General features: G+C 41.0%; 1 protein-coding gene across 1 annotated transcript in view; it reads right to left on the reverse strand.

The window, feature by feature from the left end:
• LOC120018898 (EH domain-containing protein 2-like) overlaps window positions 1-9,643 on the reverse strand; it is a 38,817-nt gene extending 29,174 nt beyond the window's left edge. The window contains exons 1-2 of the mRNA XM_038962118.1: window positions 9,423-9,643; window positions 7,617-7,793 (exon numbers count right to left, since the gene is read on the reverse strand). Of these exons, the coding sequence (XP_038818046.1) occupies window positions 7,617-7,793; window positions 9,423-9,643 (398 nt within the window). The remainder of the gene's footprint in view (window positions 1-7,616; window positions 7,794-9,422) is intronic.
• Between the last annotated feature and the right edge of the window lie 18,077 nt (window positions 9,644-27,720).

Raw genomic sequence — 27,720 nt, forward strand, 5'->3', positions numbered from 1 at the left:
CACCTACTATCATGGTCCAAGCCTAAACCACACGAAAACACCTACTATCATGGTCCAAGCCTAAACCACACGAAAACACCTACTATCATGGTCCAAGCCTAAACCACACGAAAACACCTACTATCATGGTCCAAGCCTAAACCACACGAAAACACCTACTATCATGGTCCAAGCCTAAACCACACGAAAACACCTACTATCATGGTCCAAGCCTAAACCACACGAAAACACCTACTATCATGGTCCAAGCCTAAACCACACGAAAACAACATTGGACACTTTATGGAACACAAAGCCTTCACTATCTCACCCTGGAATATCCAAGGCCTGAGGTCATCTGTCTTTATGGAACACAAAGCCTTCACTATCTCACCCTGGAATATCCCAGGCCTGAGGTCATCTGCCTTTATGGAACACAAAGCCTTCACTATCTCACCCTGGAATATCCAAGGCCTGAGGTCATCTGTCTTTATGGAACACAAAGCCTTCACTATCTCACCCTGGAATATCCAAGGCCTGAGGTCATCTGCCTTTATGGAACACAAAGCCTTCACTATCTCACCCTGGAATATCCAAGGCCTGAGGTCATCTGCCTTTAGCCTAAAGAGCAGGAACCTGGACTTCACCAGAGAAATTAGAAATACAGACATTGTCATCCTACAAGAGACATGGTATAGAGGAGATGGACGCACTGGTTGCCCCCTAGGTTACAGAGAGCTGGTAGTCCCATCCACCACACTACCAGGTGGGTGGTATAGAGGAGATGGACGCACTGGTTGCCCCCTAGGTTACAGAGAGCTGGTAGTCCCATCCACCACACTACCAGGTGGGTGGTATAGAGGAGATGGATGCACTGGTTTCCCCCTAGGTTACAGAGAGCTGGTAGTCCCATCCACCACACTACCAGGTGGGTGGTATAGAGGAGATGGACGCACTGGTTTCCCCCTAGGTTACAGAGAGCTGGTAGTCCCATCCACCACACTACCAGGTGGGTGGTATAGAGGAGATGGACGCACTGGTTTCCCCCTAGGTTACAGAGAGCTGGTAGTCCCATCCACCAAACTACCTGGAATAAAACAGGAAAGAGACTCAGGGGGTATGCTAATTTGATATAGAGCAGACCTAACACACTATTAAATTAGTCAAAACAGGAACATTTTACATTTGCCTAGAAATTTTTAAGGAAATGATCTCAACAAAGAAAAATGTCCTCCTGTGTGCTACCTATATCCCCCCACTAGAATCCCCATACTTTAACAAGGACAGCTTCTCCATCCTAGAGGGGGAGATCAACCATTTCCAGGCCCAGGGACATGTACTAGTCTGTGGCGACCTAAATGCCAGAACTGGACCAGAACCTGACACCCTCAGCACACAGGGGGACAAACACCGACCAGGAGGTGACAGTATTCCCTCCCAAATATGCCCCCTAGACACAACTACGACAAAACAACCAACAAAAGTTGGTCACAACTCCTGCAGCTCAGTCGCATGCTGCGTCTGTACATAGTCAATGGTAGGCTTGGAGGAGACTCCTATGGTAGGCTTCGAGGAGACTCCTATGGTAGGCTTGGAGGAGACTCCTATGGTAGGCTTGGAGGAGACTCCTATGGTAGGCTTGGAGGAGACTCCTATGGTAGGCTTGGAGGAGACTCCTATGGTAGGCTTGGAGGAGACTCCTATGGTAGGCTTGGAGGAGACTCCTATGGTAGGCTTCGAGGAGACTCCTATGGTAGGCTTCGAGGAGACTCCTATGGTAGGCTTCGAGGAGACTCCTATGGTAGGCTTCGAGGAGACTCCTATGGTAGGCTTCGAGGAGACTCCTATGGTAGGCTTCGAGGAGACTCCTATGGTAGGCTTCGAGGAGACTCCTATGGTAGGCTTCGAGGAGACTCCTATGGTAGGCTTCAAGGAGACTCCTATGGTAGGCTTCGAGGAGACTCCTATGGTAGGCTTCGAGGAGACTCCTATGGTAGGCTTCGGGGAGACTCCTATGGTAGGTACACCTTCAGCTCGTCCCTTGGAAGTAGTACAACAGAGTACTTTATCACTGACCTCAGCCCAGAGTCTCTCAGAGCGTTCACAATCAGCCCACTACTACCCTTATCAGATCACAGTAAAATCACAGTCTACCTGAACAGAGCAATGCGCAATCATGAGACATCAAATCCAAAGGAACTGAATAATATTAAGAAATACTATAGATGGATGGAAAGTAGTGTGGAAACCTACCAAAAAACAATTAGGCAACAACAAATAAAATTCATTTTAGACAACTTCCTGGACAAAACGTTTCCCTGTAATAATGAAGGTGTAAACTTACCAGTAGAAGGACTAAATAGTATATTTTACCTTTCAGCTTCCCTGTCAAATCTAAAAATGTCAAGCAGACAACCTAAGAAATGAAAAACAATGACAAATGGTTTGATGAAGAATGCAAAAACCTAAGAAAGAAATTGAGAAACCTATCCAACCAAAAACATAGAGACCCAGAAAACCTGAGCCTTCACTATGATGAATCACTAAAACAATACAGAAATACACTACGGAAAAAGAAGGAACTGCACGTCAGAAATCAGCTCAATGTAATTGAAGAATCCATAGAATCTAACCACTTCTGCGAAAATTGGAAAACACTAAACAAACAACAACAAGAAGAGTTATCTATCCAAAATGGAGATGTATGGATAAACCACTTTTCCAATCTTTTTGGCTTTATAACAAATAATAAATAGCAAAAACATACACAGAACCAATTACAAATGTTAGAATCAATTATTAAAGACTACCAGAACCCACTGGATTCTCCAATTACATTGAATGAGCTACAGGACTAAATAAAAACCCTCCAACCCAAAGAGGCCTGTGGTGTTGATGGTATCCTAAAACAAATTATAAAATATACAGACCACAAATTCCAATTGGCTATACTTAAACATCATCCTCAGCTCTGTCATCTTCCCCAATGGTTTAAACCAAGGACTGATCACCCTAATCCACAAAGTGGAGAATAACTTCCGTGGGATATGCAACAGCAACCTTGGAGAAATCCTCTGCCTTATCATTAACAGCAGACTCATACATTTCCTCAGTGAAAACAATGTACTGAGCAAATGTCAAATTGGTTTTACCAAATTACCTTACGACAGACTGCACCCTGCACACCCTAATTGACAAACAAACCAAAACAAAGGCAAAGCCTTCTCATAATTTGTTGATTTCAAAAAAGCTTTTGACTCAATTTGGCATGAGGGTCTGCTATACAAACAAATTGGCAAGGACACTAGAACAGCCTGCAGCACCTGGCTTCACCCTACTAGAATCTGAGGTCAAATGTCTATTGTTTACTGATGATCTGGTGCTTCTGTCCCCAACCAAGGAGGGCCTACAGCAGCACCTAGATAGATTCTGTCAGACCTGGGCCCTGACAGTAAATCTCAGTAAGACAAAAATACTGGTGTTCCAAAAAAGGTCCAGTTGCCAGGAGTTCAAATACAAATTCCATCTAGACGCCATTTCCCTAGAGCACACAAAAAAACTATACATACCTCGGCCTAAACATCAGCGCCACAGGTAACTTCCACAAAGCTGTGAATGATCTGAGAGACCAGGCAAGAAAGGCCTTCTACGCCATCAAAAGGAACGTATATCTCACTGATCATCCCCAAAGCACTTAATATAATGTTTACATACCCTACATTACTCATCTCATATGTATATACTGTCTCTATACCACCTACTGCATCTTGCCATCTTTATGTAATACATGTATCACTAGCCACTTTAAACAATGCCACTTATATGTTTACATACCCTACATTACTCATCTCATATGTATATACTGTACTCGATACCATCTACTGCATCTTGCCTATGCCGTTCTGTACCATCAGTCATTCATATATCTTTATGTACATATTCTTCATCCCTTTACACTTGTGTGTATAAGGTAGTAGTTGTGGAATTGTTAGGTTAGATTACTCGTTGGTTATTACTGCACTGTCGGAACTAGAAGCACAAGCATTTCGCTACACTCGCATTAACATCTGCTAACCATGTGTATGTGACAAATAAAATTTGATTTGATCCGCAGTATAATCCTATTTTTCCAACTTAATTGAGGAGAATGAGAACAATCCTAAATGTATTTTTGATACCGTCGCAAAGCTAACTAAAAAGCAGCATTCCCCAAGAGAGGATGGCTTTCACTTCAGCAGTGATAAATTCATGAACTCTTTGAGGAAAAGATCATGATCATTAGAAAGCAAATTACGGACTCCTCTTTAAATCTGCGTATTCCTCCAAAGCGTAATTGTCCTGAGTCTGCACAACTCTGCCAGGACCTAGGATCAAGGGAGACACTCAAGTTTTTTAATACTATATCTCTTGACACAGCGATGAAAATAATAATGGCCTCTAAACCTTCCAGCTGCATACTGGACCCTATTCCTACTAAACTACTGAAAGAGCTGCTTCCTGTGCTTGGCCCTCCTATGTTGAACATAATAAACGGCTCTCTATCCACCGGATGTGTACCAAACTCACTAAAAGTGGCAGTAATTAAGCCTCTCTTGAAAAAGCCAAACCTTGACCGAGAAAATATAAAAAAAACTATCGGCCTATATCAAATCTCCCATTCCTCTCAAAAACATTTGAAAAAGCTGTTTCGTAGCAACTCACTGACTCCCTGAAGACAGACAATGTATACAAAACGCTTCAGTCTGGTTTTAGACCCCATCATAGCACTGAGACTGCACTTGTGAAGGTGGTAAATTACCTTTTAATGGCCTCAGACCAAGGCTCTGTATCTGTTCTTGTGCTGCTTTTGTTACCGTCGATCACCACATTATTTTGGAGAGATTGGAAACACAAATTGGTCTTCACGAACAAGTTCTGGCCTGGTTTAGATCTTATCTGTCGGGAAGATATCAGTTTGTCTCTGTGGATGGTTTGTCCTCTGACAAATCAACTGTACATTTCAGTGATCCTCAAGGTTCTGTTTAGGACCTCTATTGTTTTCACTATATAATTTACCTCTTAGTGATGTCATTCGGAAACATAATGTTAACTTTCACTGCTATGCGGACGACACACAGCTGTACATTTTGATGAAACATGGTGTAGCCCCAAAATTGCCCTCCCTGGAAGCCTGTGTTTCAGACATAAGGAAGTTGATGGCAGCAAATGTTCTACTTTTAAACTCGGACAAAACAGAGATGATAGTTCTAGGTCCCAAGGAACAAAGAGATCTGTTGGATCTGGCAATTAATCTTAATGGTTGTACAGTTGTCTCAAAGAAAACTGTGAAGGACCTCGTCGTTACTCTGGACCCTGATCTCTCTTTTGACGAACATATCAAGAGTGTTTCATGGACAGCTTTTTTCCATCTACATAACATCGCAAAAATCTGAAACTTTCTGTCCAAAAATTATGCAGAAAAATGTATCCATGCTTTTGTTACTTCTAGGTTAGACTACTGCAATGCTCTACTTTCCGGCTACCCAGATAAAGCACTAAATAAACTTCAGGAAGTGCTAAACACGGCTGCTAGAATCTTGACTAGAACCAAAAAATGTGATCATATTTCTCTAGTGCTAGCCTCTCTACAAGGCTAGGGCTGATTTCAAGGTTTTACTGCTAACCTACAAATCATTACATGGACTTGCTCATATCCATCTTTCCGATTTGGTCCTGCCGTACATACCTACACGCAGGCTACGGTCACAAGATGCAGGCTTCATTGTCCCTAGAATATCTAAGCAAACAGCTGGAGGCAGGACTTTCTCCTATAGAGCTCCATTTTTATGGAATGGTCTGCCTACCCATGTGAGAGATTCAGACTCGATCTTGACCTTTCAGTCTTTATTGAAGACTCATCTATTCAGTAGGTCCTATGATTGAGTGTAGTCTGGCCCAGGAGTGTGAAGGTGAACGGAAAGGCACTGGAGCGATGAACCACCCTTGCTGTTTCTGCCTGGCCGGTTCCCCTCTCTCCACTGGGATTCTCTGCCTCTAACCCTATTACAGGGGCTGAGTCACTGGCTTACTGGTGCTCTTTCATGCCATCCCTAGGAGGGGTGCGTCACTTGAGTGGGTTGAGTCTCTGACGTGATCTTCCTGTCTGGGTTGGCACCCCCCTCGGGTTTGTGCCGTGGGGGAGATCTTCGTGAGCTATACTCGGCCTTGTCTCAGGATGGTAAGTTGGTGGTTGAAGATATCCCTCTAGTGGTGTGGGGGCTGTGGTTTGGCAAAGTGGGTGGGGTTATATCCTGCCTGGTTGGCCCTGTCCGGGGGTATAGTTGGACGGGACCACAGTGTCTTCCGACCCCTCCTCTCTCAGCCTCCAGTAATTATGCTGCAATAGTTTATGTGTCGGGGGGCTAGGGTCAGTCTGTCATATGTGGAGTATTTCTCCTGTCTTATCCGGTGTCCTGTGAGAGTTTAAGTATGCTCCCTCTAATTCTCTCTCTTTTTCTTCTCTCAGAGGACCTAAGCCCTAGGACCATGCCTGAGGACTACCTGGCCTGATGACTCCCTGCTGTCCCCAGTCCACCTGATCATGCTGCTGCTCCAGTTTCAACTGTTCTGCCTGCGACTATGGAACCCTGACCTGTTCACCGGACGTGCTACCTTGTCCCGGACCTGCTGTTTTCGACTCTTTCTCTCTACCACACCTGCTGTCTCTAACTCTGAATGATCATCTATGAAAAGCCAACTGACATTTACTCTTGAGGTGCTGACTTGTTGCACCCTCGACAACCACTGTGTTTAATGTTATTTGACCCTGATGGTCATCTATGAACATTTGAACATCTTGGCCATGTTCTGTTATAATCTCCACCCGGCACAGCCAGAAGAGGACTGACCACCCCTCAGAGCCTGGATCCTCTCTAGGTTTCTTCCTAGGTTTTGGCCTTTCTAGGGAGTTTTTCTTAGCCACCGTGCTTCTACACCTGCATTGCTTGCTGTTTGGGGTTTTAGGCTGAGTTTCTGTACAGCACTTTGTGACATCAGCTGATGTAAGAAGGGCTTCATAAATACATTTGATTGATTGATATGGCTTCAGTAATTCTAGTGTTCGACTCCTACAGTTGATTCGGATTCAGTTCTTCTAGTGTTCGACTTCTGCAGTTGATATGGCTTCAGTAATTCTAGTGTTCGACTCCTACAGTTGATTCGGATTCAGTTCTTCTAGTGTTCGACTTCTGCAGTTGATATGGCTTCAGTATAACAACAAACATAGCTGCCACAGCATGCCTCAATAGAAGGTATCCTTCTGAAAGAGGGCATCCCAGACTACAGGATAAACACACTAGAGCAGAGGAAAGTACCTCAGGATGATTCAGCCCCGTAACGCCAGATAGATATCGCTCCCTTTCTCAAGTCCCTCCCCACTCTGAAATTTGGGACGGACACTTGAAATTCCATAGAGCAATAAACAGATTTTCTGTTCTCTCCCTTCCTGGCTCTCCTTTCATTGGAGGAGGTGGTGAGGGCAAGGGGTGGTTCTCATTGGCTCAGTTTCTCTCGTTTTTCATCCTCATCTCCCCCTTCCTTCAGAAGGACCATTCTAGAAAATTCCAAAACATTCATTATGGATTTCATCCTGTACTCACCTGTTGAGGAAGGTGTTTCCGAAGGGGTTGAGATTGCGGAAGGGTTTGTTGGGGTCGACGATGAGAGCGTTGCCTGGGATAACTCCCTCCACCTCACCGTGCATGATGGCTGTGAAACAGTCAGTGGTGGGCTCTGGTCCTATCCTGCTTCCTGGGATATCCTGCTCCAACACATACCTGACGCAGGGAGAGAGGAACATATTCACATTAAAGTCTGTTGTTAAAACCAATGTGTTTCGGCGTGTAGCCTTAAATCAGGGTTTTTATCTGAGACAGACTCATACAGACAAACAAACGCCACCACGTTAGCCAGACGCACACATTGGAGCAGGTGCTTATCAAAACATTACATCAAAGCAATGTTTGTTTTGCAGTATAAAACAGATAAAAGAACATCTGTCCCTGTAATGAACTTGACAGCTACTGTATATCTGAATGGTTACTTGCTGAAACTGCTTGAGAAATCCTGCTAGTGTAGGGATCACAATATAGTAGCCATATCTAGGAAAACAAAAGTGTATAACAGGTCATACAATAAGTTGTAGTGATTCCTATATTGATGATAAATAATATTTGCTGGTCTGTGGTGTGTAACGAGGAGCAACCAGATGCTGCACTTGACACATTAATGAAACTACTTATTCCAGTTACTAATAAGCACCCATTAATAAAATGACATTAATCTGTTAAATCCCTGTGGGTTTATGAGAAATTGAGTTTGAGTTTATTTTTACAGGGACAGTGCACATTAATCAACGTTTCAGTAAAAGTGCCGGTTTTAGCCAGCCGGCTAATTTAAAAAATATTTACAATAACCATACAGACAAACAATGAGCAGTGAGCACATGCAGAGCAACATAGAACAAGCAACACATAGCACACAGACAGATCAACATAGAACAAGCAACACATAGCACACAGACAGATCAACATAGAACAAGCAACACATAGCACACAGACAGATCAACATAGAACAAGCAACACATAGCACACAGACAGATCAACATAGAACAAGCAACACATAGCACACAGACAGATCAACATAGAACAAGCAACACATAGCACACAGACAGATCAACATAGAACAAGCAACACATAGCACACAGACAGATCAACATAGAACAAGCAACACATAGCACACAGACAGATCAACATAGAACAAGCAACACATAGCACACAGACAGATCAACATAGAACAAGCAACACATAGCACACAGACAGATCATCATAGAACAAGCAACACATAGCACACAGACAGATCAACATAGAACAAGCAACACATAGCACACAGACAGATCAACATAGAACAAGCAACACATAGCACACAGACAGATCAACATAGAACAAGCAACACATAGCACACAGACAGATCAACATAGAACAAGCAACACATAGCATGCAGACAGAGAAACATAGAATAAGCAACACGTAGCACACAGACAGATCAACATAGAATAAGCAACACGTAGCACACAGACAGATCAACATAGAATAAGCAACACGTAGCACACAGACAGATCAACATAGAATAAGCAACACGTAGCACACAGACAGATCAACATAGAATAAGCAACACGTAGCATGCAGACAGAGAAACATAGAATAAGCAACACGTAGCACAGAGAAACATAGAATAAGCAACTGGCGAGAACAGGGCACAGCTGCCCCTTAATTGTATACAGAGTGCTAATATGCATGTCAATCTCTCCTGGCTCAAAGTAGACAAGAGATTGACTTCATCACTACTTGTTTTTGTAAGAAGTATTCACATGTTGAATGCACCAAGCTGTCTGTTTAAACTCTTACTTGATGAAGCTAGTCTTTCCAGTGGAGTACTGCCCCACCACCAGAACCATGGGTTTGTTGTCAAAGTCTGCGTCCTCCAAGGAGGGAGAGTGGAAGTCATGGAAACCGTAGTGCTGCTCCAGGGGGAGGAGCTTCTGATGGTACAGAGACTTTAACCCCTCTGTCACTGTCCTGATCACCTCAGGAGTCTTCTTCACGTCTTTACGGCCCCAACGAGACATCCTGATTGGATGATAGGTTGATTGATTTGTCAGTTGGTTGATTGATTGTTGTCCTTCAAGAGGAAATGATCTGACTAGATGAATGAGTGAGCTTGGGAGTTCCTTGAGTTATCTGTCTGTGGAAGTGTGTGTGTGGAAGTGTGTGTGTTGCGTCTGTCGGTGTACATCTGTGTTTTCTGAGGGTGAAACTTTCTTCAGGTGTTTCCTGTGTTTTTGTGAATGTTGCTCTTCTCCTGAGCCTCCTCTCAGAAGATGGTCCTGTATGTTACTGTAGGGCTGTGACTTCTGTAGTATGTTAGAGCTCTGGTCTGGGTCTTCCTTCTTCTATACACAACACTCTGACTCCTGAACGACCTGAAAAAGAATGAATGAATGAAATGTCAACTATAAACATGTCTCTAGAGAAACACAGACACGTTTCTGCAAAAGAAAATCCTAAATGAATTGTCAGCATGTTCCAGTGCCATTCTCCAGTGAGAGGAGACAACTATTAAAAAAGAGTATGTCCAGAACACATTAAACATACAGAACATACAGGTAGAACTGTATAGGGGCCTAGCATAGAAAGGCTATGATACTCATACAGGTAGAACTGTATAGGGGCCTAGCATAGAAAGGCTATGATACTCATACAGGTAGAACTGTATAGGGGCCTAGCATAGAAAGGCTATGATACTCATACAGGTAGAACTGTATAGGGGCCTAGCATAGAAAGGCTATGATACTCATACAGGTAGAACTGTATAGGGGCCTAGCATAGAAAGGCTATGATACTCATACAGGTAGATCTGTATAGGGGCCTAGCATAGAAAGGCTACGATACTCATACAGGTAGAACTGTATAGGGGACTAGCATAGAAAGGCTATGATACTCATACAGGTAGAACTGTATAGGGGCCTAGCATAGAAAGGCTATGATACTCATACAGGTAGAACTGTATAGGGGCCTAGCATAGAAAGGCTACGATACTCATTCAGGTAGAACTGTATAGGGGCCTAGCATAGAAAGGCTACGATACTCATACAGGTAGAACTGTATAGGGGCCTAGCATAGAAAGGCTATGATACTCATACAGGTAGAACTGTATAGGGGCCTAGCATAGAAAGGCTATGATACTCATACAGGTAGAACTGTATAGGGGCCTAGCATAGAAAGGCTACGATACTCATACAGGTAGAACTGTATAGGGGCCTAGCATAGAAAGGCTACGATACTCATACAGGTAGAACTGTATAGGGGCCTAGCATAGAAAGGCTACGATACTCATACAGGTAGAACTGTATAGGGGCCTAGCATAGAAAGGCTACGATACTCATACAGGTAGAACTGTATAGGGGCCTAGCATAGAAAGGCTAAGATACTCATACAGGTAGAACTGTATCGGGGCCTAGCATAGAAAGGCTACGATACTCATACAGGTAGAACTGTATAGGGGCCTAGCATAGAAAGGCTACGATACTCATACAGGTAGAACTGTATAGGGGCCTAGCATAGAAAGGCTACGATACTCATACAGGTAGAACTGTATAGGGGCCTAGCATAGAAAGGCTATGATACTCATACAGGTAGAACTGTATAGGGGCCTAGCATAGAAAGGCTATGATACTCATACAGGTAGAACTGTATAGGGGCCTAGCATAGAAAGGCTATGATACTCATACAGGTAGAACTGTATAGGGGCCTAGCATAGAAAGGCTACGATACTCAAGAACAGGTAGAACTGTATAGGGGCCTAGCATAGAAAGGCTACGATACTCATACAGGTAGAACTGTATAGGGGCCTAGCATAGAAAGGCTACGATACTCATACAGGTAGAACTGTATAGGGGCCTAGCATAGAAAGGCTACGATACTCATACAGGTAGAACTGTATAGGGGCCTAGCATAGAAAGGCTATGATACTCATACAGGTAGAACTGTATAGGGGCCTAGCATAGAAAGGCTATGATACTCATACAGGTAGAACTGTATAGGGGCCTAGCATAGAAAGGCTATGATACTCATACAGGTAGAACTGTATAGGGGCCTAGCATAGAAAGGCTACGATACTCATACAGGTAGAACTGTATAGGGGCCTAGCATAGAAAGGCTACGATACTCATACAGGCAGAACTGTATAGGGGCCTAGCATAGAAAGGCTACGATACTCATACAGGTAGAACTGTATAGGGGCCTAGCATAGAAAGGCTATGATACTCATACAGGTAGAACTGTATCGGGGCCTAGCATAGAAAGGCTATGATACTCATACAGGTAGAACTGTATAGGGGCCTAGCATAGAAAGGCTACGATACTCATACAGGTAGAACTGTATAGGGGCCTAGCATAGAAAGGCTACGATACTCATACAGGTAGAACTGTATAGGGGCCTAGCATAGAAAGGCTAAGATACTCATACAGGTAGAACTGTATAGGGGCCTAGCCTAGAAAGGCTACGATACTCATACAGGTAGAACTGTATAGGGGCCTAGCATAGAAAGGCTACGATACTCATACAGGTAGAACTGTATAGGGGCCTAGCATAGAAAGGCTACGATACTCATACAGGTAGAACTGTATAGGGGCCTAGCATAGAAAGGCTATGATACTCATACAGGTAGAACTGTATAGGGGCCTAGCATAGAAAGGCTACGATACTCAAGAACAGGTCAAAAGGATTTCATCTCCAGACATTAGAATTCTGTCTGCTACATTGTGACTATTACCCCCTCTAGACATTAGAATTCTGTCTGCTACATTGTGACTATTACCCCCTCTAGACATTAGAATTCTGTCTGCTACATTGTGAATATTACCCCCTCTAGACATTAGAATTCTGTCTGCTACATTGTGAATATTACCCCCTCTAGACATTAGAATTCTGTCTGCTACATTGTGAATATTACCCCCTCTAGACATTAGAATTCTGTCTGCTACATTGTGAATATTACCCCCTCTAGACATTAGAATTCTGTCTGCTACATTGTGAATATTACCCCCTCTAGACATTAGAATTCTGTCTGCTACATTGTGAATATTACCCCCTCTAGACATTAGAATTCTGTCTGCTACATTGTGAATATTACCCCCTCTAGACATTAGAATTCTGTCTGCTACATTGTGAATATTACCCCCTCTAGACATTAGAATTCTGTCTGCTACATTGTGAATATTACCCCCTCTAGACATTAGAATTCTGTCTGCTACATTGTGAATATTACCCCCTCTAGACATTAGAATTCTGTCTGCTACATTGTGAATATTACCCCCTCTAGACATTAGAATTCTGTCTGCTACATTGTGAATATTACCCCCTCTAGACATTAGAATTCTGTCTGCTACATTGTGAATATTACCCCCTCTAGACATTAGAATTCTGTCTGCTACATTGTGAATATTACCCCCTCTAGACATTAGAATTCTGTCTGCTACATTGTGAATATTACCCCCTCTAGACATTAGAATTCTGTCTGCTACATTGTGAATATTACCCCCTCTAGACATTAGAATTCTGTCTGCTACATTGTGAATATTACCCCCTCTAGACATTAGAATTCTGTCTGCTACATTGTGAATATTACCCCCTCTAGACATTAGAATTCTGTCTGCTACATTGTGAATATTACCCCCTCTAGACATTAGAATTCTGTCTGCTACATTGTGACTATTACCCCCTCTAGACATTAGAATTCTGTCTGCTACATTGTGAATATTACCCCCTCTAGACATTAGAATTCTGTCTGCTACATTGTGAATATTACCCCCTCTAGACATTAGAATTCTGTCTGCTACATTGTGAATATTACCCCCTCTAGACATTAGAATTCTGTCTGCTACATTGTGACTATTACCCCCTCTAGACATTAGAATTCTGTCTGCTACATTGTGACTTTTACCCCCTCTAGATATTAGAATTCTGTCTGCTACATTGTGACTATTACCCCCTCTAGACATTAGAATTCTGTCTGCTACATTGTGAATTTTACCCCCTCTAGACATTAGAATTCTGTCTGCTACATTGTGAATATTACCCCCTCTAGACATTAGAATTCTATATATACACACTGTTACGAACCCCTTTGGCCCTGCAGTCTAGGGGGGATGGAAACGAGACCCGTAACATATCTCATACAAATCATAATAGTGAAAAGGAACAGTGAGAACTAATAACAACAGACAACTTAAATCTACCGTCAAACACTTGGTTTATTGTTCAAACACACAGTAATGGGGGGGGGGGGGGGCTGAGCTGAAACCAAGGAAAGAACTAATAAATATCTACAAAAAAAACCTAAGCTAGTCTAGCCTGCTTCATGCTTCACATTACACACACACTCAGACTATATATACACACACTATATACACACAAAATATACACACACTCAGACTGTATATATACACAAATACACTATACACACACTCAGACTATATATACACGCTATATATACATACACTCAGAGTATATATACACACACTATATACACACAAAATATACACACACTATATACACACACTCAGACTGTATATATAAACTAAGACTATATATACATACTCAGACTATATATACACACTATATACACACAAAATATACACACACTCAGACTGTATATATAATCTAAGACTATATATACATACACTCAGACTATATATACACACTATATACACACAAAATATACACACACTATATACACACACTCAGACTGTATATATAATCTAAGACTATATATAGACACACTCAGACTATATATACACAAATACACTAAACACACACTCAGACTATATATACACACTATATATACATACACTCAGACTATATATACACACACTATATACACACTAAATATACATACACTCAGACTATATATACACACACTATATACACACACTCAGACTGTATATATAATCTAAGACTATATATACATACACTCAGACTATGTATACACACTATATACACACACTCAGACTGTATATATAATCTAAGACTATATATACATACACTCAGACTATATATACACACTATATACACACAAAATATACACACACTCAGACTGTATATATAATCTTAGACTATATATACACACACTCAGACTATATATACACAAATACACTAAACACACACTCAGACTATATATACACACTATATATACATACACTCAGACTACATATACACACACTCAGACTCTATATACACACACTATATACACACTCAGACTATATATACACACACTCAGACTATATATATATATACACACTCAGACTATATATATATATATATATATATACACACACTCAGACTATATAGACACACACTACATACACACTCAGACTATATATATACACACACTCAGACTATATATATATATATATATATATATATATACACACACTCAGACTATATAGACACACACTATATACACACTCAGACTATATATATACACACACTCAGACTATATATATATATATATACACACTATATACACACTCAGACTATACATATATATATACACACACTCAGACTATATATATATATACACACTATATACACACTCAGACTATATATATATATACACACACTCAGACTCTATATACACACACTATATACACACTCAGACTATATATACACACACTCAGACTATATATATATATACACACTATATACACACTCAGACTATATATATATATATATATATATATATATATATATACACACACTCAGACTATATATATATATACACACTATATACACACTCAGACTATATATATATATACACACACTCAGACTATATAGACACACACTATATACACACTCAGACTATATATATATATATACACACAGACTATATACTAAGTAGTGTCAGAGCCAAATAGAATCTAAAGTTAACATTCTGAAGTAGTGTCAGAGCCAAATAGAATCTAAAGTTAACATTCTAAAGTAGTGTCAGAGCCAAATAGAATCTAAAGTTAACATTCTAAAGTAGTGTCAGAGCCAAATAGAATCTAAAGTTAACATTCTAAAATAGTGTCAGAGCCAAATAGAATCTAAAGTTAACATTCTAAAGTAGTGTCAGAGCCAAATAGAATCTAAAGTTAACATTCTAAAGTAGTGTCAGAGCCAAATAGAATCTAAAGTTAACATTCTAAAGTAGTGTCAGAGCCAAATAGAATCTAAAGTTAACATTCTAAAGTAGTGGCAGAGCCAAATAGAATCTAAAGTTAACATTCTAAAGTAGTGTCAGAGCCAAATAGAATCTAAAGTTAACATTCTGAAGTAGTGTCAGAGCCAAATAGAATCTAAAGTTAACATTCTAAAGTAGTGTCAGAGCCAAATAGAATGTAAAGTTAACATTCTAAAATAGTGTCAGAGCCAAATAGAATCTAAAGTTAACATTCTGAAGTAGTGTCAGAGCCAAATAGAATCTAAAGTTAACATTCTAAAGTAGTGTCAGAGCCAAATAGAATCTAAAGTTAACATTCTAAAGTAGTGTCAGAGCCAAATAGAATCTAAAGTTAACATTCTAAAATAGTGTCAGAGCCAAATAGAATCTAAAGTTAACATTCTGAAGTAGTGTCAGAGCCAAATAGAATCTAAAGTTAACATTCTAAAGTAGTGTCAGAGCCAAATAGAATCTAAAGTTAACATTCTAAAGTAGTGTCAGAGCCAAATAGAATCTAAAGTTAACATTCTAAAGTAGTGTCAGAGCCAAATAGAATCTAAAGTTAACATTCTAAAGTAGTGTCAGAGCCAAATAGAATCTAAAGTTAACATTCTAAAGTAGTGTCAGAGCCAAATAGAATCTAAAGTTAACATTCTAAAGTAGTGTCAGAGCCAAATAGAATCTAAAGTTAACATTCTAAAGTAGTGTCAGAGCCAAATAGAATCTAAAGTTAACATTCTAAAGTAGTGTCAGAGCCAAATAGAATCTAAAGTTAACATTCTGAAGTAGTGTCAGAGCTAAATAGAATCAAAAGTTAACATTCTAAAGTAGTGTCAGAGCCAAATAGAATTTAAAGTTAACATTCTAAAATAGTGTCAGAGCCAAATAGAATCTAAAGTTAACATTCTGAAGTAGTGTCAGAGCCAAATAGAATCTAAAGTTAACATTCTAAAGTAGTGTCAGAGCCAAATAGAATCTAAAGTTAACATTCTAAAATAGTGTCAGAGCCAAATAGAATCTAAAGTTAACATTCTGAAGTAGTGTCAGAGCCAAATAGAATCTAAAGTTAACATTCTAAAGTAGTGTCAGAGCCAAATAGAATCTAAAGTTAACATTCTAAAGTAGTGTCAGAGCCAAATAGAATCTAAAGTTAACATTCTAAAGTAGTGTCAGAGCCAAATACAATCTAAAGTTAACATTCTAAAGTAGTGTCAGAGCCAAATACAATCTAAAGTTAACATTCTAAAGTAGTGTCAGAGCCAAATACAATCTAAAGTTAACATTCTAAAGTAGTGTCAGAGCCAAATAGAATCTAAAGTTAACATTCTAAAGTAGTGTCAGAGCCAAATAGAATCTAAAGTTAACATTCTAAAGTAGTGTCAGAGCCAAATAGAATCTAAAGTTAACATTCTAAAGTAGTGTCAGAGCCAAATAGAATCTAAAGTTAACATTCTAAAGTAGTGTCAGGGCCAAATAGAATCTAAAGTTAACATTCTAAAGTAGTGTCAGAGCCAAATAGAATCTAAAGTTAACATTCTAAAGTAGTGTCAGAGCCAAATAGAATCTAAAGTTAACATTCTAAAGTAGTGTCAGAGCCAAATAGAATCTAAAGTTAACATTCTAAAGTAGTGTCAGAGCCAAATAGAATCTATACAAAACTGTTTCTGGTAGCACAGTGGATCTGAAGTCAGAGATGGAGCAGTGGGATAGTTTAGAAAGACACAGCGTGTGATAGTTTAAAGAAAGGGAAACGTCGGTTTGAGTTCACTATAACAGTAGGAACAGTATGACCCTAGTTGAGTGCATTAGAGCGGCCCCTCACCAAACCCATTCGATTTCACTGATCAAACACTCAAAACAAAACAAATATCCAGCCAGTGCTTTAGAATTTCCATTCAGTACCTCACAAAGGCTGTTTGATGGGAACTTGGAAACACACAGTTTAAAGTCAGAGACAGAAATAGACCATTACATTAAGTTCTAGCAACAGAAAAGAAACCCATACCTGGTGAAGATGGGAGAAGAGTTTAAGGAAGTTGCAGAATAGTCTGACTTTATAGAGTTGCTGCAGCTCATGTGTGGCAGCCAGAAGCCTGTGGGATGGTACGTCTCCAGAGTTGCTGCAGCTCATGTGTGGGTGTGGCAGCCAGAAGCCTGTCAGTCTGTGGGATGGTACGTCTCCAGAGTTTAATATGAGTGAGAAGGGGTTCTCTCTCTCTCTCTCTCTCTCTCTCTCTCTCTCTCTCTCTCTCTCTCTCTCCCCTCTCCCCTCTCCCCTCTCCCCTCTCCCCTCTCCATTCCCCTTCTCTCCATTCCCCTTCTCTCCATTCCCCTTCCTCTCCCCCTTCTCTCCACTCCTCCTCCTATTCCAGTCTCCCCGCTCCTCTTCACCTCGCTCCGCTCCCTCTATCCGCTCCTTTTCCCTTCTCTCCACTCCCCCTTCTCTCCACTCCTCCTCCTATTCCAGTCTCTCCGCTCCTCTTCACCTCGCTCCGCTCCCTCTATCCGCTCCTCTTCCCTTCTCTCCATACCCCTTCCTCTCCACTCCCCCTTCTCTCCACTCTTCCTCCTCTTCCCATCTCTCCACTCTTCTTCCCTTTCTCCGATCCTCCTCCCTCCGTTACTCCGCCCCTCTCTACGCTCCCCCACTCTCCGCTCCCTTCCCCTCTCTCCGCCCCTCTTCCCCTCTCTAAGCTCACCCTTCCTCCACTTCCCCTCCCCTCTCTCCACTCCTTCTCATCGCTCCTCCACAATCTACTTCTATTCCCCTCTCTCTGCTCCTCTTCCCGTCTCTCCGCTCCTTTTCCCCTCTCTCCGCCCCTCCTCTCTCCGTTCCTTTTCCTCTTCCCATCTCTCTGCTCTTCTTCCCCTCTCTCTGCCTCTCCTCTCTCCGCTCCTCTTCCCCTCTCTCCACTCCTCCTCTCCTCCTCCCTGCTCTCCGTTCCTCCTCTCCTCTCAACTTCCCCTCTCCTCTGCTCCTTTTCCCCTCTCTCCACTCCTACTCTCTCCTCTCCTATTCCCCTCTCTCTAATCCCCCTCCCCTCTCTCCGCTCCTCTTCCCTAACTCTGTGAACCCTGCAGGCCCATCAGAGCATGAAGACAGTTTCCAGTCCACTACCAACAACACCCCCTGCTGGCTGACATACACACTACACCCCCCTTTTCCCCCATTCAACACAACCTCAGTCACAGTTACCCATCTAATGATATGTAGGTAGGGCTGTTACTGTGATTGTATTACCGCCACACCGGTGGTCACGAGTCATGATGGCAGTCAAATTCTTTGTGACCATTTAGTCACGGCAATTCGGCTTCACCAAGCTCTGATGCTGCTGATTATCATTAGTAACATACCAAACTTGCTGACTGGTACTCCGTACTATATTGTCGCTCTAATCACTAACATCAATGCAAATGTAATCGAAAATCTAATCAAACAATTCATGAGAGCCCATGAGCTCATGTTGTGCAACATTTATGTAGACTATACAATTGTGTGAAAACAGAATTATGAGCCTATGGGGGGTGCTATTTCGATCTTGGAAATATTGGTCTCCAAATTAAACTGCCTAGTACTCAATTCTTGCTCGTACAATATGCATATTATTATTATTATTGGATAGAAAACACTCTCTAGTTTCTATAACCGTTGGAATTATGTCTCTGAGTGAAACAGAACTCATTCTACAGCACTTTTCCTGCCAGGGAGTGAGATTTCAGAAATCTTGGCCCCTGCTCCCAGGTCAGTTCATAAGTCCCTGTGAATGCTATGATGCTACAAACACTGCCTACGCCTTCCTCTAGATGTCAGTAAGCGGGGAGATTTTGAATGGAGTGGATTGCGCAATCTGGGCTCTATAAATAGACCCTGGAGCGGAAAGACCGTCCTTTTCAACAGTGCGCTCGACGCAGAGTGGTCGTCGGACTGGCCTCCTTCCAAGCTTTGGTTTAGCCACTTATATATCGCCGGTCATGTTTTTACTCGTTATAGGTCTTAAAAACATCATAAGGTAGTTAATTTAAACCGTTTTATAGCAATTTATATCCGTTTAGTGCGATTTTGAGGCATTTCTTTGTGACGCACTTTGAAGAGCTGGTCACGTTTCCAGTACATGCCGAACGTTAGTGGCCATTTCGACAGGACAAGAGGACATCTTTCGACCAAAAGACGATTAGACCGGAGAAAGGATACATTGCCCAAGATTCTGATGGAAGATCAGCTCATAGTAAGAACTATTTATGATGATAAATCGTTATTCTGTTGAAAAATGTCAAACGCATATATCGCCATTTTTTTTTGTGTAGCTTCGCTTGGCGAACCCTGTATTGCACAGTAAGGATAATTTTAGAAATGTAATTCAGCGATTGCATTAAGAACTAATTTGTCTTTCGATAACTGTTCACCCTGTATTTTTTAGTAAAGTTTATGATTAGTTATTCATTAGACTAGATCACTGTCAAAGATGGCGCCCGACATTTTCGGCCTAGTTTGGCTACTATTCTCATTGTATAACCACGGTTTTTTGTGGCTAAATATGCACATTTTCGAACAAACTCTATATGTATGTTGTAATATGATGTTACAGGAGTGTCATCGGAAGAATTCTGAGAAGGTTAGTGAAAAAATTAATATATTTTGGCGATGATAACGTTATCGCTCTCTTTGGCTTGAATCAATGCTCGGGTAACGTTTGCACATGTGGTATGCTAATATAACGATTTATTGTGTTTTCGCTGTAAAACACTTAGAACATCTGAAATATTGTCTGAATTCACAAGATCTGTGTCTTTCCATTGCTATGCGCTGTGTATTTTTAAGAAATGTTTTATGATGAGTAAATTGGTAATACACGTTGCTCTCTGTAGTAATTCTAGTCGCTTTGGTGAGATTTGTGATGGTGGCTGCAATGGCAAACTATGATTTATACCTGAAATATGCACATTTTTCTAACAAAACCTATGCTATACAATAAATATGTTATCAGACTGTCATCTGATGAGGTTTTTTCTTGGTTAGTGGCTATCAATATCTTTATTTGGTCGAATTTGTGATAGCACCTGATGGAGTAAGAAACTGATGGAGTTAGAAAAGTGGTGTCTTTTGCTAACGTGGTTAGCTAATAGATTTACATATTTTGTCTTCCCTGTAAAACATTTTAAAAATCAGAAATGATGGCTTTATTCACAAGATCTGTATCTTTCATTTGGTGTCTTGGACTTGTGATTTAATGATATTTAGATGCTACTATTTAATTGTGACGCTATGCTAGCGATGCTAATCAGTGGGGGGGGGGTTGGGGGTGCTTGTCAAGTGGGACGCTAGCGTCCCAACTATCCCAGAGAAGTTAAAAAGAGGAGGATCCCATCAGCTTTCTATGGGCTAGTCCGATATGTCCTATATGTTTTAATAAGGTTAGTCCCACACCTCATGTAGCCTGACCCACAGTCCTATATGTTTTAATAAGGTTAGTATCACACCTCATGTAGCCTAGCCTATATGTTTTAATAAGGTTAGTATCACACCTCATGTAGCCTGGCCCACAGTCCTATATGTTTTAATAAGGTTAGTATCACACCTCATGTAGACTAATCCATAGGCCTATATGTTTTAATAAGGTTAGTCCCACACCTCATGTAGCCTAGTCCTATATGTTTTAATAAGGTTAGTATCACACCTCATGTAGCCTAGCCCATAGGCCTATATGTTTTAATAAGGTCAGTACGACACCTCATGTAGCCTGGCCCACAGTCCTATATGTTTTAATAAGGTTAGTATCACACCTCATGTAGCCTAGCCCATAGTCCTATATGTTTTAATAAGGTTAGTATCACACCTCATGTAGCCTAGCCCATAGTCCTATATGTTTTAATAAGGTTAGTATCACACCTCATGTAGCCTAGCCTATATGTTTTAATAAGGTTAGTATCACACCTCATGTAGCCTGGCCCACAGTCCCATATGTTTTAATAAAGTTAGTATCACACCTCATGTAGACTAACCCATAGGCCTATATGTTTTAATAAGGTTAGTCCCACACCTCATGTAGCCTGGCCCATAGTCCTATATGTTTTAATAAGGTTAGTATCACACCTCATGTATCCTAGCCCATAGTCCTATATGTTTTAATAAGGTCAGTACCACACCTCATGTAGCCTAGTCCTATATGTTTTAATAAGGTTAGTATCACACCTCATGTAGCCTAGCCCATAGTCCTATATGTTTTAATAAGGTCAGTACCACACCTCATGTAGCCTAGTCCTATATGTTTTAATAAGGTTAGTATCACACCTCATGTAGCCTAGCCCATAGGCCTATATGTTTTAATAAGGTCAGTACCACACCTCATGTAGCCTGGCCCACAGTCCTATATGTTTTAATAAGGTTAGTATCACACCTCATGTAGCCTAGCCTATATGTTTTAATAAGGTTAGTATCACACCTCATGTAGCCTGGCCCACAGTCCTATATGTTTTAATAAGGTTAGTATCACACCTCATGTAGACTAACCCATAGGCCTATATGTTTTAATAAGGTTAGTATCACACCTCCTGTAGCCTAGCCCATAGTCCTATATGTATTAATAAGGTTAGTATCACACCTCATGTAGCCTAGCCCATAGTCCTATATGTTTTAATAAGGTTAGTATCACACCTCATGTATCCTAGCCCATAGTCCTATATGTTTTAATAAGGTTAGTATCACACCTCATGTAGCCTAGCCCATAGTCCTATATGTTTTAATAAGGTTAGTATCACACCTCATGTAGCCTAGCCCATAGTCCTATATGTTTTAATAAGGTTAGTATCACACCTCATGTAGCCTAGCCCATAGTCCTATATGTTTTAATAAGGTTATTATCACACCTCATGTAGCCTAGCCCATAGTCCTATATGTTTTAATAAGGTTAGTATCACACCTCATGTAGCCTATAGTCCAATATGTTTTAATAAGGTTATTATCACACCTCATGTAGCCTAGCCCATAGTCCTATATGTTTTAATAAGGTTATTATCACACCTCATGTAGCCTATAGTCCTATATGTTTTCATAAGGTTATTATCACACCTCCTGTATCCTAGCCCACAGTCCTATATGTTTTAATAAGGTTAGTATCACACCTCATGTAGCCTAGTCCTATATGTTTTAATAAGGTTAGTATCACACCTCATGTAGCCTGGCCCATAGTCCTATATGTTTTAATAAGGTTAGTATCACACCTCATGTAGCCTAGCCCATAGGCCTATATGTTTTAATAAGGTTAGTATCACACCTCCTGTAGCCTAGCCCATAGTCCTATATGTTTTAATAAGGTTAGTATCACACCTCATGTAGCCTAGCCCATAGTCCTATATGTTTTAATAAGGTTAGTATCACACCTCATGTAGCCTAGCCCATAGTCCTATATGTTTTAATAAGGTTAGTATCACACCTCATGTAGCCTAGCCCATAGTCCTATATGTTTTAATAAGGTTAGTATCACACCTCATGTAGCCTAGCCCATAGTCCTATATGTTTTAATAAGGTTAGTATCACACCTCATGTAGCCTAGCCCATAGTCCTATATGTTTTAATAAGGTTAGTATCACACCTCATGTAGCCTAGCCCATAGTCCTATATGTTTTAATAAGGTTAGTATCACACCTCATGTAGCCTAGCCCATAGTCCTATATGTTTTAATAAGGTTAGTATCACACCTCATGTAGCCTAGCCCATAGTCCTATATGTTTTAATAAGGTTAGTATCACACCTCATGTAGCCTAGCCCATAGGCCTATATGTTTTAATAAGGTTAGTATCACACCTCATGTAGCCTAGTCCTATATGTTTTAATAAGGTTAGTATCACACCTCCTGTATCCTAGCCCATAGACCTATATGTTTTAATAAGGTTAGTATCACACCTCATGTAGCCTAGCCCATAGTCCTATATGTTTTAATAAGGTTAGTATCACACCTCCTGTAGCCTAGCCCATAGTCCTATATGTTTTAATAAGGTTAGTATCACACCTCATGTAGCCTAACCCATAGTCCTATATGTTTTAATAAGGTTAGTATCACACCTCCTGTATCCTAGCCCATAGACCTATATGTTTTAATAAGGTTAGTATCACACCTCATGTAGCCTAGCCCATAGTCCTATATGTTTTAATAAGGTTAGTATCACACCTCATGTAGCCTGGCCCATAGTCCTATATGTTTTAATAAGGTTAGTATCACACCTCATGTAGCCTAGTCCTATATGTTTTAATAAGGTTAGTATCACACCTCCTGTAGCCTAACCCATAGGCCTATAAGGTTAGTATCACACCTCATGTATCCTAACCCATATGTCCATATGTTTTAATAAGGTTTCATCACAACTAAAGTGACCAAATAACTTTGAAATTGAAGCACATTAATCTGCTTTATAACGGTTGTACGGTTAGGCGTTTCACGTTTGGGGAAGATCATTTTCACCATAAAAATGCATCTTTATAATATAACAATTACATGAATAATCGCATTTGTGGTCACTTTTGATAATGGTGTTTTCCTGCTAATGGAACATTCTATAGCCTACTGCTGTGTGCGCATTGCTGCCTTATAATGTGAAGAAATAGCCCAATAGTTTATCAACATTTTAAGCTAAATGTTCTGATCTGTTATCATCAGGCTCATTGCTTGAAAAAGGTTTTTTGATGCTAGTGGTTGTATTAATGTGGGATCTATCGCATCCCACAACCGTCCCGGACTATGTTTGGAATATTTATTTATCGTACAGAATAGGTCAACTTTTGTACTAAGGGGGATAGTAGATTGACATACGGAGGCTAGTGCTGTTGTACTATGGGGGATAGTAGATTGACATACGGAGGCTAGTGCTGTTGTACTAAGGGGGATAGTAGATTGACATAGGCTAGTGCTGTTGTACTATGGGGGATAGTAGATTGACATACAGAGGCTAGTGCTGTTGTACTAAGGGGGATAGTAGATTGACATAGGCTAGTGCTGTTGTACTATGGGGGATAGTAGATTGACATAGGCTAGTGCTGTTGTACTATGGGGGATAGTAGATTGACATAGGCTAGTGCTGTTGTACTATGGGGGATAGTAGATTGACATAGGCTAGTGCTGTTGTACTATGGGGGATAGTAGATTGACATAGGCTAGTGCTGTTGTACTATGGGGGATAGTAGATTGACATACAGAGGCTAGTGCTGTTGTACTAAGGGGGATAGTAGATTGACATAGGCTAGTGCTGTTGTACTATGGGGGATAGTAGATTGACATAGGCTAGTGCTGTTGTACTATGGGGGATAGTAGATTGACATACAGAGGCTAGTGCTGTTGTACTATGGGGGATAGTAGATTGACATAGGGAGGCTAGTGCTGTTGTACTATGGGGGATAGTAGATTGACATAGGCTAGTGCTGTTGTACTATGGGGGATAGTAGATTGACATAGGCTAGTGCTGTTGTACTATGGGGGATAGTAGATTGACATAGGCTAGTGCTGTTGTACTAAGGGGGATAGTAGATTGACATAGGCTAGTGCTGTTGTACTATGGGGGATAGTAGATTGACATAGGCTAGTGCTGTTGTACTATGGGGGATAGTAGATTGACATAGGCTAGTGCTGTTGTACTAAGGGGGATAGTAGATTGACATAGGCTAGTGCTGTTGTACTATGGGGATAGTAGATTGACATAGGCTAGTGCTGTTGTACTATGGGGATAGTAGATTGACATAGGCTAGTGCTGTTGTACTATGGGGATAGTAGATTGACATAGGCTAGTGCTGTTGTACTAAGGGGGATAGTAGATTGACATAGGCTAGTGCTGTTGTACTAAGGGGGATAGTAGATTGACATAGGCTAGTGCTGTTGTACTATGGGGGATAGTAGATTGACATAGGCTAGTGCTGTTGTACTATGGGGGATAGTAGATTGACATAGGCTAGTGCTGTTGTACTATGGGGGATAGTAGATTGACATAGGCTAGTGCTGTTGTACTATGGGGATAGTAGATTGACATACAGAGGCTAGTGCTGTTGTACTAAGGGGGATAGTAGATTGACATAGGCTAGTGGTGTTGTACTATGGGGGATAGTAGATTGACATAGGCTAGTGCTGTTGTACTAAGGGGGATAGTAGATTGACATACGGAGGCTAGTGCTGTTGTACTAAGGGGGATAGTAGATTGACATACGGAGGCTAGTGCTGTTGTACTAAGGGGGATAGTAGATTGACATACGGAGGCTAGTGCTGTTGTACTATGGGGGATAGTAGATTGACATACGGAGGCTAGTGCTGTTGTACTAAGGGGGATAGTAGATTGACATAGGCTAGTGCTGTTGTACTATGGGGGATAGTAGATTGACATAGGCTAGTGCTGTTGTACTAAGGGGGATAGTAGATTGACATAGGCTAGTGCTGTTGTACTATGGGGGATAGTAGATTGACATAGGCTAGTGCTGTTGTACTAAGGGGGATAGTAGATTGACATAGGCTAGTGCTGTTGTACTATGGGGGATAGTAGATTGACATAGGCTAGTGCTGTTGTACTATGGGGGATAGTAGATTGACATAGGCTAGTGCTGTTGTACTAAGGGGGATAGTAGATTGACATACGGAGGCTAGTCCTGTTGTACTATGGGGGATAGTAGATTGACATATGGAGGCTAGTGCTTTTGCTGTTCATTAGGCCTATTCAGCTTGTTGGCTGACAAAAAACAAATGTAGACAGTTCTTCCAACATCCAACATCAATATGTGCCTCGGAAAAGGGTAAGGATGCACGCAGCGGTGTCCCCGATGTGTCTGTCTTCACTTGTAGCCTGTGAGAAAGACCTGATCATGACTGAGGAGGGAATTACAAGGGCATAACGGCTACTGGCTGCAAAAGGCATGGATTATTTTAGGGGGATTATGGCCACCCAAAGGGGACGCACCCGGGAAATTCAAGGCGTTATCAAGTGCATGTCAAATTGTCAATGAGAGACTGATGAAGTGTGTAAAACCTGCACACAAAAACAAAGCAGAGCTCATGCAACTTTTTTCAAATAATCATTAGAGTCATATCATGAAGCCTTAGAATGTATTAAAAATCAAAACATATAGCCCAACTAATGTTACATAAAGAATTCTAAATTAGGTATGATAACAGTGATGAGGATGCTAACGGATCCGGGATGGGTATCACTGAAAGGTTAGGTATGATTACAGTGATGAGGATGCTAACGGATCCGGGATGGGTATCACTGAAAGGTTAGGTATGATAACAGTGATGAGGATGCTAACGGATCCGGGATGGGTATCACTGAAAGGTTAAGTATGATTACAGTGATGAGGATGCTAACGGATCCGGGATGGGTATCACTGAAAGGTTAAGTATGATTACAGTGATGAGGATGCTAACGGATCCGGGATGGGTATCACTGAAAGGTTAAGTATGATAACAGTGATGAGGATGCTAACGGATCCGGGATGGGTATCACTGAAAGGTTAAGTATGATTACAGTGATGAGGATGCTAACGGATCCGGGATGGGTATCACTGAAAGGTTAAGTATGATTACAGTGATGAGGATGCTAACGGATCCGGGATGGGTATCACTGAAAGGTTAAGTATGATTACAGTGATGAGGATGCTAACGGATCCGGGATGGGTATCACTGAAAGGTTAAGTATGATAACAGTGATGAGGATGCTAACGGATCCGGGATGGGTATCACTGAAAGGTTAAGTATGATTACAGTGATGAGGATGCTCCCGGATCCGGGATGGGTATCATGAAACCAACCATGACTGGATAAACGTTTGTTTAGTGTGTGTAATTACCACGAACGCTTCGTCCAAAGTTGAATGAGAGGGAAATCACGACGCAACGGTTTACAAATGTTTCGTGTTAGGCTATAAAAATGGATTTTATCAAACAAAACGAACATTCACTGTGTAGTTAGGACACT

The sequence above is a fragment of the Salvelinus namaycush genome, chromosome 23 (assembly GCF_016432855.1).
Source record: "Salvelinus namaycush isolate Seneca chromosome 23, SaNama_1.0, whole genome shotgun sequence".
Taxonomy (NCBI): Eukaryota; Metazoa; Chordata; class Actinopteri; order Salmoniformes; family Salmonidae; genus Salvelinus; species Salvelinus namaycush.